The 13,957-nt window shown below is 33.9% G+C and overlaps 1 protein-coding gene across 1 annotated transcript; it reads right to left on the bottom strand.

Moving 5' to 3' along the window:
* Nucleotides 1-3,516: 3,516 nt before the first annotated feature.
* LOC133182513 (uncharacterized) lies at nucleotides 3,517-8,764 on the bottom strand. Its single transcript, XM_061317358.1, has 9 exons — nucleotides 8,554-8,764; nucleotides 6,968-7,159; nucleotides 6,714-6,836; nucleotides 6,209-6,478; nucleotides 5,624-5,779; nucleotides 4,513-4,614; nucleotides 4,380-4,401; nucleotides 4,059-4,117; nucleotides 3,517-3,909 (listed from the first exon to the last, which is right to left on the bottom strand). Exons 1-9 carry the CDS (start codon nucleotides 8,762-8,764, stop codon nucleotides 3,824-3,826), a joined length of 1,221 nt encoding a protein of 406 aa, XP_061173342.1. The 3' UTR covers nucleotides 3,517-3,823.
* Between the last annotated feature and the right edge of the window lie 5,193 nt (nucleotides 8,765-13,957).

Genomic DNA, 13,957 nt, shown 5'->3' with positions numbered 1-13,957 from the left:
ATTCATCATAAATAAATTCCTGCACTAATGTTTGTCTTTTAAGGTAGATATTTACTAAGTAGACCTAGAAATATGAATTTAATTTAAAATGATCCTTGGAATATAATGTTTTTAACCTTATGTCAAAAATCTTGACGCGAGCCCAATGCAGAGGTGGCTGAGAGAGGAACGAACGACAACTCTGCATAGGAGATTGGGGTATTTCACCTAATATCAGGATATAAACACACTTAACTTTCAAAGAGTTATCAAAGAGAAACAGTTGGAAATGAAAATATATATTGATGAGAGCTATTCTACTACATTTTTTTTTTACCATGACCTTCCCTTTACCTTGACCTCAATGTTCTTAAATTTCTGTTTAGCTCAGTGTCAAAGAAACTATTCAAGATATTTTTATCAAACCTTGTAAACTGATACATATTGGTGAGAGACCTATTCATCTTAATCAACATTTTTTGACCTTGACCTTTCCTTTGACATTGTCCTCACTTTTTAGCTCACCAGAGCCGAAGGCTCAAGTGAGCTTTTCTGATCGAAATTTGTCCGTTGTCTGTCGTCGTCGTTGTCGTCGTAAACTTTTGACATTTTCATCTTCTTCTCAAGAACCACTTGGCCAATTTCAACCAAACTTGCCACAAGGTATCCTTGGGTGAAGGGGATTCAAGTTTTTACAAATGAAGGACCATGCTTTCTTCCAAGGGGAGATAATTAAGAATTAGTGAAAAATTAATTGCATCATTTAAAAATCTTCTTCTCAAGAACCACTGTGTTAGAAAATATGAAACTTTTATGGAATTATCCTCAGGTAGTGTAGATTCAAATTTGTTCAAATCATGACCCCCGGCGGTAGGGTGGGGCCACAATGGGCGATCAAAGTTTTACATAGGAATACATAGGGAAAATCTTTAAAAATCTTCTTAAGAACAGCATAGCCATGATTGTTCATATTTATATGGAAGCATCCTCAGGTAGTGTAGATTTAAGTTTGTTCAAAGCATAACCCCCAGGGGTAGGATGGGGCCACAGTGGGCGATCAAAGTTTTACATAAGAAAACACAGGAAAAATCTTTAAAAATCTTATTCTCAAGAACAGCAAATCTGTGATTGGTCATAATAAAATAAAAGGATCCTCAAGTAATGTAAATTCAAATTTGTTCAAATAATGACCCCCAGGAGTATAGAGGGGCCATAACAGGGGTCATAGTTATACAAATGAATATAAAAGATATATCAGTAAAATTTTCTTCTTAAGAACAGCAAAACCATTATTAGTCATATTAGATCAAAAGCATCCTTAGGTTGTGTAGATTCAAGTTGGCTCAAATCATAACACCCCCAACACCCAACACCCCCCCACTTTTATATATATTTAAACTTTTCAATACTGAACCGATTTCCGCTTTTTCCTAGCGAAAGTGCTCAAATGAGCGATGTGTCCCATGGGCCTCTTGTCTTAAATTTGTGTTCAGGTGAGCTAAAAATAATAAAAATGTTTTTATTGCAAAGTTTTAAAAAGTTTTACTTCAACATTTACTAACAATAGATTTAGTTAGTACGTTTTTATTACATGTACGTGTTGATGACTTCCTAGGTCATAAACTCCAGTGAAGTAAGATGTCAATTCTTATTGAGTTGCACACTTCATGTTGATTTGAGACGTAAAATAAATTCAGCCCACTCATACTACGTGCGACTTAAAGATATTCCGAAAGAATTTCTGACAAGACTTTACTCTTTGAGAGTTCAGCTAACTACGAGTATTGCTGATTCATAACTAATGGAATTAATTTTTCACAATTACGATCACATGGCAGTATAGTGAGTGAGTGAGTGGCCTGATTACATCAAAGATGAGATCTCTCCGATACAAGAACTAGTTGGTTCCCTATTGTTGTAATCCTTTCTCAGGAAATGGCTTGGGTCCCTTAAATTATTCATCTTGTGATTCCCGTCTGTCAAAACAGACGGCCTTGATGAATGCTACAGTGTATTTTTTCATTCAGTGACACCACCGGTTTCGACATTGCTTTCTGAAAAAGTCATATTTCTTGGTACCAATTTGCCTAATGCTTTGTATCGGGGGATATCTCCCACGTTTCAGCTTGTACAGTTTTGTATAAATCTTCTGCTCCAAGGAACCTCTCCAATTCCGATGATTCAAGCAATACGCATATATTTTCATTTCGAATATTAGCGTGTTCATGTATCAAGTATAAGGAAAGCTTAGAGCCGTTACAGAGTTTCAGTATAGGGGGTTTGGGACGATTGGAAGCTTGCTGCTCCATTAGATACCAATGGAGATATGAAATACAGTAAATCTGGGATTAAATGAAAATGTCAGACGTCATATGTTTTACTACATCTACTGGTAACAATATCAGAATGTCTCCGAGTGGGATTTCACACAAAAATGTAATTCGTACATGTAAACTTCATCTATTACATTTCTCGTGTACTTGTATTTGTTATGGCGTTTAAACCGGTTGGAATGTCTTTTATTATGTATTGGCATTTGGATCAACAATCCTTCGCATACGAGTATTTACAGAGAGAGCAAAAAATTGTCTGGAATATGGTCACCGATTTCGAAACACTTTCGCTTAAATAACTTACTGTATCTTAACCACATTAATCATTATTCAACGTTGTATAGTTATGAATATTCATTTGGGGCTTTCTATCGAAGATTAATACGGAAATGCTCCCTTATCACGAATAAACAATATATCATACTTAAATACGGAATATTCCATATTTATTCGTCTTTAATACGTTTCCCTTGGGTCTGGCTGCGCTGTATGCATGAGGGACTCTATAATTGATTTGTATACCCTAATGGCACTGGAATCAGCCCGGCCCGGTCGCAGAATTCACAAATCCTCTATGAAGTATTTGAAATGTTGGGACCAATTATGGGGAATTTAAAAGCTGCTTATTTTCACGAGGAGCTGTTCATTGTTTATCGCCTGGCTTGGCTTTTGCCGTAATTGGAACATTTTCCGTTGTATAGCTTTTCCAGATATTTTCCAGTCACATTGAGCTTTGGGTTTTTGTATCTTTACGTGTTCAGTAGCGGAGATAAAGGAATTAGGGAACCTACAATCAAAAGTTTATCGGAGCCATTCAGCGTAATACAGAATAAAGAGCATTGATAACAAAGCCACAACCAAATATAATGGAAATGGGATATATTGCTTCTAAGACTAAACAGAAAGGAGCTGGTCCCCTGCTTCTGAGAGATAAATTTTGTCAGAATTATATTTTTATCTGATGCCCTTTTCTCCATTCTCACCAAGCTGAAGACAAAACACCAATGGTCCTCTAAATGATCGAGACGTAATAGATTTTGCATTGTTGTTGTTGAAAAAAAATCCCAAATGATACGCCAAGAATCTAAAGCATAATTGTCATACAACATGTACTTCTTGCAAGGAACCATTATTATTGTAAGAAATATCATTAAGTAAATAAAATTTCTAATGTAGCCTTTTGCTCCGTGGTGAACCCAGTAAGGCGTTATTTTGACAACCATTTGTTGTGAGTCTCAGCTGTTTTCTGTACCTGACTATTCCCTGCAGGAACATAAAATCCCAACACTTCAGAACCCCACTGTATCATGTTTTATTGTATTTTCATGTTTCAGCGCACTTCTTGGAAATGTTTCGGCCTTTCTTGTACTTATTTTTCACACTTCTCTCGCAATATACAGAAGGCAGATATACAAAGGTTATTCAATCACTGATTCACGAAATATTTCAGTACTTAATGAATCTTCGAAGACCTAATTTCTATTGTTCATTTCTTATGTGTCATAGTGACATCACTGTAAATTTCCTAACGAGGGCACCATGTAGCCATCACTGTCTTGTTTTTCCAAAGGACGATGGTCTGGTGATCTAAGATCATCTAAAATTGAAATGTAATTTACTTAATACACGTTTTAAGGTTATATATATATATACTTTGTTTGTTGAAATACTGCTCTGCTGCACACTATAAAAATGTACATTACTTGAATTCAACAAATCAATACGCTCGTGTAATCAAACTCTTACCTAAAGAGGTATAATTTGGTGCTGGTGTTGTTCTGAAATGCACAGAATCATAGGTACTCCTAAAATTAAATAAAACCAATTGATATTGTAGATAAGACATGCATACCATCTTTTTTTTTCTTTTTTTTTTTTTACAGAAGTGAATAGCCAGAAAAGAGGGGGGGGGGGGCGTAGATTAAAACAATTACTTGAATTCTTTTTTGAAAGGAAATGATCGAGGAGCGTAAAACACATATTTATATTATATATATAAATAAAAAGAAAATAAATAAAAAAATTAAGAAGTTAAATGAATACATGTAAATTAAAAGCATAGTTTACCTTATCATTGACATTTCAGCACCTGCAAAAAAATCGTAGCTTTGCTCAGAATTTCACTCGTAAATACATTCTTTAAAAAAAATAACAAACTTTTCGAAATATCTTTTAAAATTCTCTATTCACTAAAGCTTACTCTTTTTAAGTTTTTTCGCCTTCATGAAGATAATCAAACTCGCTGCAAAAAGAGCTCCTGACACGACGATCAGTCCACTTCCCAATAGTAGAAGAGTGAATCCTAAAGATTGAAAAACAAACCGATTACTAGTATTTCATAGAAATCAAATTATAAACCTAAACATCTCAAAATTAGCAAACAACGTGTTAACCTTGAAGAATAAAGTGAAACCAGAAAATAAAAAGAACAAACATGTGGCCTTTATAAAAACAACTAGCACACAAACAAAATGACTAGCAAACAAAACTAGCACACAAACAAAATGAAAGCACGCAAGTAACTGTACGAACTCTGAGGACTTAACAGTGAATAAGACTCATGAAGTCAAGTTCCACGAATATGTACAAAGTACTGTGTGCTCATTTATTTTCGTGGTTGGAGAAAAATAATTTGGTTCGTGGGGATTTAATGTCGTGGTTGAGGGTAAGTAAAGTTGTCCTGATACGATTAAAATTTTATCATTTCCTGGAGGACATAAATTCGCGGATCTCTTCTACCATGCAGGAAAACCAAATAATAATAATAATAATAATAATAATAATAATAATAATAAAAATAAAATTTTTTTGAACAAAATTAATGATCACGAAAATAAGTGATATCACGATATCAATATTTAGCATGTCCATGTAAAATGAGTTAAATGACTCAGGATAGATATTGATTGACTACATGTGTAAAGGAGTATTTGCGACTAGAAGCTTTTTACAGCAATAGAGAAGGTATAATGCGAGCAACATTTTTTACCTTTATTAAGAAATGACATGAAATTGTCACTTGTGACTATTGCAGTGTCGGGTAAATAACTAATAATTCCGGTACATCAATTCTAAGTGGAATTTCATCAAATAGTTTAATATGCATTTCTTTCTTTTCTTACAATTATACACAGATGTCTTTAAATAAAAGTTTGATACCATAAATTTACTAAATGGATGAAAATGCCAAGTCGCATTTCAAATAGTTGAATATGTACTGCTTCCAAAAAAACCCAACAACATATCTTTGACTTGTTGGTCGATATTTTTTATTCGTTTGAATTTTTGCAGTCTATAAAATAAAAACGAACCTCCATTGTCAGTGACTGCTAAGACCTCTACGTTACCCTCGATAGGGGCAGCTGTTGTTGTTGGAGCATCTGTTGCTGGTGGTGCTATTGTCGTTGATGTGGTCCTGGTGGTGGTGGAAGGTCTGCTCGTGGTGATGAGAGTGCTCGAATTGCATACTGGAAATTAGTTTTTAATTACACATGTTATTCTAATATATGATAAAAACAATACATGTATATGCAAAATCCCCCATGACTTTTATTAATCTAATAATAAAACCAATCTATATTTTTGACATGATATTTGTCAAAGATGCATCGTGTGATTTTCCGCTAATTTTCCTTGAACAGACCAGAACCTTTACTTTGTACGTACAGGCATTTAAAACTTAGTACCTAAATATATTTGTTCTTCAAAATCATTCATAATTTCCTGGTTACTCTAAATTAACATTTGAGATTGGAAAAACACATCATAGGGTAAGATAAAAACGGAGTGGTTTTTCAATTGCACAAAGAGAATTACTACAGGTATACATGATATTTTTTTGAAGTTTGTGTATATTCCAATTACGTTCTAATAATTAAAAAGAATAAGTAATATACCTGGTAAATCTTGAGCAGTGAACATGGTGTTCGAGACCTTCAAATTGCTTCCACATCCAGGATCGCTTACAGTATTATGCACTTCACAGAAGAATGTCCCAGCGTTGTCGGTAATCTCGGCGGAGGCAACTATGGTTCTCGTCATAAGACAACTCTTCTCCGATTCCAGAGACTGTGGGGTGGTAACATTTGAGACAATGTTTGTTACAGTTTCAAAAGTACTCACTCCTGCGGTCTGGTAGCAGAATCTCATTGGGTAAGGTGGACTACCTAGTAAGGACAATAAAGTGAAACTGTAAGCTGCTTGCTTAAATATTTTATTTGCACATTTTATAAGAAGTATACACATGTACTGGTATTTGTCTTGTATACATATAAATAGATAGTTAAAAATACATGAGGTGAAAAATATTTCCCATGCTCACAATTTAAACTCGTTCGAGACACTATTTAATACCAAAATAATTGAAATCTTAGCCTTTTAAGGATAAAAAAAATTGCTTACCAACTTCTGCTTGGCAGACTAACATGACGGTGGTTCCCTTTAAGTACATCGACCCTGACCCCCCTGTCCCTGGAATGTTGGAGGGGCTGAGAGTTAAAATAGGTGGTGTAGAGTCTGGACTAGCTGGAAGAAGAAAAAATTAACAGAGATACAAGTAACATGCATATTTTTTTTATCTAAACAGATTGATTTGATTTGAACACATTTTTTGTAGCTGACTTCCTAAGACGACATTATTTAGAACATTGCCTTACCCACTATGGTGACAGGTACAGATGTGGATGTGATTGTTGTCGACACATTGTCACCGCTGCGGTTTACTATCTTGCACTGGTATGATCCGCCATCTGAACAGTAGACCTGACCTTGATTGATGATAAGCGTTAGGAACGCATCCGAAGGTCGCCCCGCCCGACCCTCAGCTGACGCTCTGACTCTTACCTCATCTGGAATCAGTAGGTACATACAGTACTTCCCAACTCAAAAAGATCATTGTACTGAGAGAATAAAACTTCAACTCACGGTTCAAGCTAAATCTTTGTCATTAAAGAATCTGGGGGAATAAGACGAGCCATGTGCCCATGCCCATTTTTCGGCTATGCAAGAACATTTATTGGACAAAATCTCTCAATTGTTCGAATTTACTTAAGCATTTTAATGTTTGCAGTAGTTCTCAAAATGATATTTATATTCTAAACAAGCTAAACAGTTGACTTTCATTTACTGTCACAAGTGTCTAACATGGGTAGGGACTTCTATTAATTAATCTGCATATTGAGTGTTAACACTTATAGTGGAGATATTATAAAATGTTAACATTGTATATAATGATAGTGGTGATCTAGAAGCACTTGTAGTAAAAATAAATAAAAACGGGAATAAAAGTATTCAAATATCTATTATAATTTTTATCAGGCATTCTAAATAATTTACTGTAAATGAGTTCATTACTACATATATATATTATTTCCAGTGAAAAATATGTTATTCCTATAGACATTTTTTATAAAGTAAAACAAAATTAACCCCCTCCCCCAAAAATAAAAAAAATCATGACTCGAACACTTTCCTCAATAAACGTCCCTTTAAATAGCTCCTCGCTAACCACTATACCACGGAGTCACACATACATACCCATTTAAATAGCATACAGTTCTCTTTATTTAGCAAGCGTATTTGGACTTAGAATTTTTTAAGACCACGGTGAAAATTTAAGTAAGTTAACTTAATTTTTAATGTAGAGTGGGTCTTCGTACCAAATTTTTGCAAGTGTAAAAAGCAACATCTTTCCATTGCCTTTCATTAATCGTTCTAAAAAAAATGGTACGATGACCCACTCTATTTAAAAAATGTAGTTATATCATTCAATTTATGTCAGTTTTTGTGAAAATTGAGCGTGATGCCATTTTTTTGTGTTAATCAGAATCATTTTTGCTGTTACAATATTCAGGTTTTGTCAAATTTGTATCCAAATGGGAATTAGCATTACACTAATTCAAGAAAAAGTGAAATTTCTTAAAAATGAATTTACTGTTTTTTATCGATCGTTATGTAGGCATATGGCTCGGCTTATCCCCCCAGTTTCTTTCCATTTATACACCTCAAAATTCTCTAGAAACGCAGGATTTTTAAAAAAAAATTTAAATTTGAAAATTTCTTTGTGAGACCCCCACCAACAGGAGGGGGCAAGCCCCCTCCGCATCCTCTTTCTCGTAAATTAATGCTAAAAGGTACTTTCAAATTTATACTAAAGAGTACAAACCTGCTATAAAGGCTATAGTTTAAATTAGATTTTAAAACAAGAACATTTGAATTATGTATTTTTTAAGTAAACCATTACCAACTCTGAAGACAGGATTGCTACCCCTGGGCGGATCCTCCACTTCCAGTATTGTGCTGTATGTCGACCCTGTCACAGGCTTATGCAGTATTTGGATTTCGCTTATAAAGTTAAACTCATTTCCTGATGGCGAACATTTCACTCTGAGTTCATTTGCAAGATTTATTGTCGTTGGTGCCTCGATTTGAGCTACTTGTGATTCTCCTGTCATATTTTGTAAAGCATATTAAGCTTTGTACTAGTAATTAAAATTTTTTTATATGTTAAATATTTTCACAAGATATACTTTTAATTGCATTTTAAAATTAGTTTAACCATATATGTATTTTTTTTCTAACTTAACTCACTCGTCCGTCTTTAGTAACAACACAGTTGTAAACAAGACAAAGGTTAACCAGTTTGTTAACAATTCTACAGAAAGCTGTAAATTCACTAAGTATGAATACATATAATATGTACCTCGATAAACTAAGCAGGGTGACTGATTAGTCGTTCTTAAAAAGATCGAGTTTTTCAAGTTCAAAAAGTTGACTTTATTTCATATAATCGATGCCCCTTACCATTTTGGTAAAATGCTTACAACTCTAATAAGATATTGGCAATTCAAAAGAAATACGACTTTACCTGGTACAGTTAGAAGAATAAGTAAGAAAACTTCCAACATTTTAACACAAAAATGACAATTATAAGATAGTAAATAGAGAGGGTAACATCATTCAGGATACGAGAGTTACGAGGTCCAGGGTGACCGGTCAATCGTCATCAGTGAGTGGCCGGATGACAGTAAGTATTACGTACCACTGAGTATGAATCAAATACATGTATCAGTATTGAGTGTGACAGAGATACGCTGTTTTGTCATTAACACGTACTGATATATATTATAAAATCATTCTTTTTGTTCGGATGGACAGGGATTTTTTCTGTGAACCAGTTTTTCGAGTGGAATATTAGTTTCCATTTTCTGTATTTAAATGAAACAACTATCAGGGCTTAAAATAGACTTTTGGAAAGAATTTATATACACCTCTCTCTTTCTCTCTATAAATATATAGAGAGAGAGGATGGGGTGTTGATCAGAAAGCATTCTCTTTTCATAGGAATTAATTTGAAATTTTCTTATCGTATCCAAATATAATATTCACAAAAAAAATTGAAAAAAAGATGTTTGAGTAAAAAGATCTTGATCATTTTTTTTCACAAGGAAACAAAACCGGTTCCTTGGTTGTAATTTGAAATGTATAAATTCTTCGCTTTTGGCGAAGTCTTATCAGAGTCAGCAAGGACCAAAAATACATATGTTGACAAAAAAGAGCTGGTCTCATGTAAGCTTTATATTGTAGAAAAATAAATAAATCAAAAGCTGTCAAGGACGATGCTGCATATACAATGTATCTAGTTTCAGTTTTTTTTTTTCACAAATGCCCCACTTGCGTCATGTAAAAGTCTTTGGCTCCACATAACCGTCACTGTCTTGTTTTTCTAGAGAGCGGTGATAAGTAGTTGTTAAATTATCTGAAATCGGGAAAAGATCGTAGAATTTGAAAATCTAACAATTTTAGTTTAACTAGAATAACAATGATTGTGCTTTGAATGTCAATTAGACCTGATATTATTGCCAACATTTGAGATTATTGAAATACCAATGTAAGTAGTTTCCAGTTATTACCTTATCAAGTTTGAGGATTCTAATCACAAAAGAATCCTTTTAACTTGGAGAACAGGTATATTTTCTTGAGTTAATCCTTAAAGATTGAAAATACACTTTTAACACTACTGTACTCTCTCTCTCTCCCTCTTCGTCTCTCTCTCTCTCTCTCTCTCTCTCATACTTACGAAGAGAAGAGTAAGTGGAGGCTGGTATTGCATTGAAAGTAACTCTATCGTAAGTGTTCCTACAAGTAAAGAATATTCTATTATCCTCTCTAATGTCTTCTTCTGGATTCAGAAAAGAAAATACAAGAAACTTCAACTTACCTTATCGATACCATTTCTGCCTCTGCAAAATATCAAAGAAAGAAAACATACAATGTGACTATCGATTGTAAAATATCAAAAGAAAACATATACAGACATGATTCATATACAAACATCATTATCCCCAAATGCATGTGTATGTTTTCTTGTACTTAAGATATTATTCTAGAAGTAATTGTAAAAAAAAAAAATCAATGTCAACTTACCTTTTCTGATCTTTTTGGCCTTTATACAGATTATGACACTTGTGAAGAATAAAGCTCCCGACAGAGTAATCAACACACAACCGACGACCAGAAATGTAACACCTGAAACAAGTCAGCTGTAACAAGTAATAGCTTTTCAAAAACCTTGCCTGACTAAAGCAATCAATATTTATAGAACTTAAAGCATAATAAGTGGTAAACATTTCCGTCCAATTGGCGGGGGGGGGGGGGGGGGAGTTTGTATTTTATTGCCATACATTTTGAAGAATTTGTACAAAACATCATGACCTTTTTCTAAAAGTTTAACTTGTTTGAGACTCGTCAGAAGAATGGAAAGTGAACAAAGTTTTTGTCAACAGCTGAAAATATAACTACTTAATACCAATTGTTATAATTTAAAGAAAGGAATATCTTAATGGAATCTGAATTTCTGTGTGTTCTTTTATGAATGATTACGAGGGGTTATCAAAAAGTTCGTGGACTGACGCGATAAAATTAATAATATGTAGTCTTTGCTTACAAAATTTATGCGGAACATAAAACAACAAAAGTTTAAGAAATGTTGAAAATTTTAGCTTGATACGTTGATAATTTGCCAAATTATTCTGAAATTAAAAAGACTTTATGTGATCACCCGGCGCTGTCGCCGTTTAGTGTCATGACGTCCGCTTAACGTCATTGTTTCTTAATGTCCGCTCTCTCTACATCATACACTTATCTTGATGAGATTACCTGGAGTTAAGTAAGGACTTAAACCCGTCTTATTTATATGAATTTAAAATGTCATGAGCAGCTGTTTTCAATGCAAATAATATTGTAAATGGATCTTTATATGGGGAAAGATCCTCACTTGATTATGCCAGAATACTTAGCTTGTTGGAGTTCAATTTCTACCACACATGATCAACGTCACTTTTCGACGTGACTGACTTTTGACACCCTGACTACAAATCAACACTAACTGTGCATATTTCATCTCTCTGAATCTTTTTGGGCATTAAAAAACAAGTACTCTGGATGCATTTTATTTTTCTGTAGCCAGGTTTAACATTCCTTAGGTCAATACCAGTTTTTCCAGGAGCGAAACTCTATAGAGTCTTTGAAAAAGAAACCCCTTCTCCTTTTGACGTTATTTTCAAGCCCATAATTGTTTGGATACTCCATATAAAATTTACGATAAAATTTCATAGAAAATACAGAATGGGGTAAAAACTGCTAATTTTACTGAACAAATGTGTCGTACCACGTGCCTGAATTAACGAGATTTTTTGACGACAAATGCTCATATCAAAAGAGTTTTTCTCAGTTACACTCAGGTAGAAAAAACTTCATATTTGAGGTTGCGCCGCTTGGATATACCATTGCTTACAAAAGCAATAACAATTTATTAAAAAAATAAGACTTATGATTTATGGTTTATTCTATCGATAGAAAAGATGATGCTAACTAAATGTATTAAAATTCATTGATGTACCTAAAGCGGTTTTAATTTTATGACGCTAGTCCACGAACTTTTTGATAACCCCTCGTATTTTACTAATTATTTTTTCTCTCAGAATTTTGAAGACAAATAACAATGTTTTCAAAAACTTAATAAAAGAAGTAAGGACATATAAAGGTCACCACAATGTTGTGTACTGTATAAGATGCAAGGCAACCAGAAAAGTTAACCAAATGTCGACAAAAGATTATCATGATAAAGAAAAGTGTACACAATTTCCCTTGTTGAAGAGGATGTCTATATTCAGTATATTGAAAAAAAATACTAAATATATGTCTGAAGATAAAATTTTCATTTAATGTCTTGGAATGAAAAACTATAAATTATCTTTAGAAAAATGTACACGGAAATTATTTACAAGAAATTGTTAATTGTTATGATAGATATACATGCTTACACATGCATCACTACCACATTTATAAATGTACACATATGAATCGCCAGAATTATCATCCATTCGTACATTAAGCCAGTTTTCTCTTACGAAGTTTTGGTCTATTCCATTTTGATTAATTTAAATCTTTATAAATATGTGATGTTACTTCTATCTTCATTCCCAGCATCACTTGCAAGTTATTTACTGGCTTTTTGTTTATCATGATTATGATAGTGATGATTAATTAAACTAGTCCACATGTGGGATAAAGCCGGAAATAAAATAAGATTGAAAACATAGCAAATCCATTGCTTAAAGCGTTATCTGCCCATATTTGATATGTTAATTTTAAACAAAAATTCTTATGCTCAGGATATTACACCCATTCAATAGAACATTCCAAGGAAAAAGCACGAAGCTTTAATCGTGACATTGGCTGACCCAGTAGTATAGAATTTGCAGAAATAGTAAACATCAATATTTTGTATCAGTAATATGATTTTTTCTTCTGCTAACTTTGATTGTTAAAACGAAGGTAACAAATTTCGATGTAAATCAGCTTGCACAAAATTAAGCTGGCTAGCTTTCAAACCTTAGTTTTGCACCTTGGAGAAAAAGATCCTTCACCTGCCTGACGCTTGTGGCGGCGTCGGGCAATCTCTACACAACCGAGGACCAGAACCTGGGGATAACGTTACAATTATCAACACAAAACCAAGACCAGAGGATAAAGACGCAATAATCAACGCATAACAAAGGACCAGAAGTGTGACACTTGAGGGTAATAATACAATAATCAACATACAACCAAGGACAGGGAGTGCGATACTTGAGGACAAACACAGTTATCAACACACAACAAAGGACCAGAAGTGTGACACCTGAGGGTAATAATACAATAATCAACATACAACCAAGGACAAGGAGTGCGATACTTGAGGGTAGTAATACAATAATCAACATACAACCAAGGACAAGGAGTGCGATACTTGAGGGTAAAGATGGAATAATCAACATAAAACCAAGGACAAAGAGTGCGATACTTGAGGACAAACACAGTTATCAACACACAACCAAGGACCAGAAGTGCGAAACTTTGGGATACATACACAGTTATCAACACAACCATGCAGAAGTCTGAGGCTTGAGGAAAAAGATGCAATAATCAATACAAAACCAAGGACAAAGTGTGTGACACCTGATTGAGATTAAAGCAAAGTAATAAACACAAAACCAGTTACACAAATGTATATAACCAGGAATGAGTTTCCTAGGGATCACAGTTATCAACACAAAACCTAGGACCAGAAATGTGAGGCGTGATGTTTAATTTACAGTAATCTA

Source organism: Saccostrea echinata, unplaced genomic scaffold (genome assembly GCF_033153115.1).
Source record: "Saccostrea echinata isolate AGI-Se365-2 ecotype Australia unplaced genomic scaffold, CSIRO_AGI_Sech_v1 ptg000009l, whole genome shotgun sequence".
Lineage (NCBI taxonomy): Eukaryota > Metazoa > Mollusca > Bivalvia > Ostreida > Ostreidae > Saccostrea > Saccostrea echinata.
The sequence above is the reverse complement of the archived record's forward strand: the minus strand, read 5'-3'. Positions and strand labels throughout refer to the sequence as shown.

Coding starts and splice junctions, on each gene's coding strand:
- LOC133182513 (XM_061317358.1), bottom strand. CDS start 8,764: ATGACAGGAGAATCACAAGTAGCTCAAATCGAGGCACCAACGACAATA. Junction 6,837..6,967: donor TGTACCTGTCACCATAGTGG/GTAAGGCAATGT, acceptor TTCTTCTTCCAG/CTAGTCCAGACTCTACACCA. Junction 4,118..4,379: donor GCTGAAATGTCAATGATAAG/GTAAACTATGCT, acceptor ATTTAATTTTAG/GAGTACCTATGATTCTGTGC.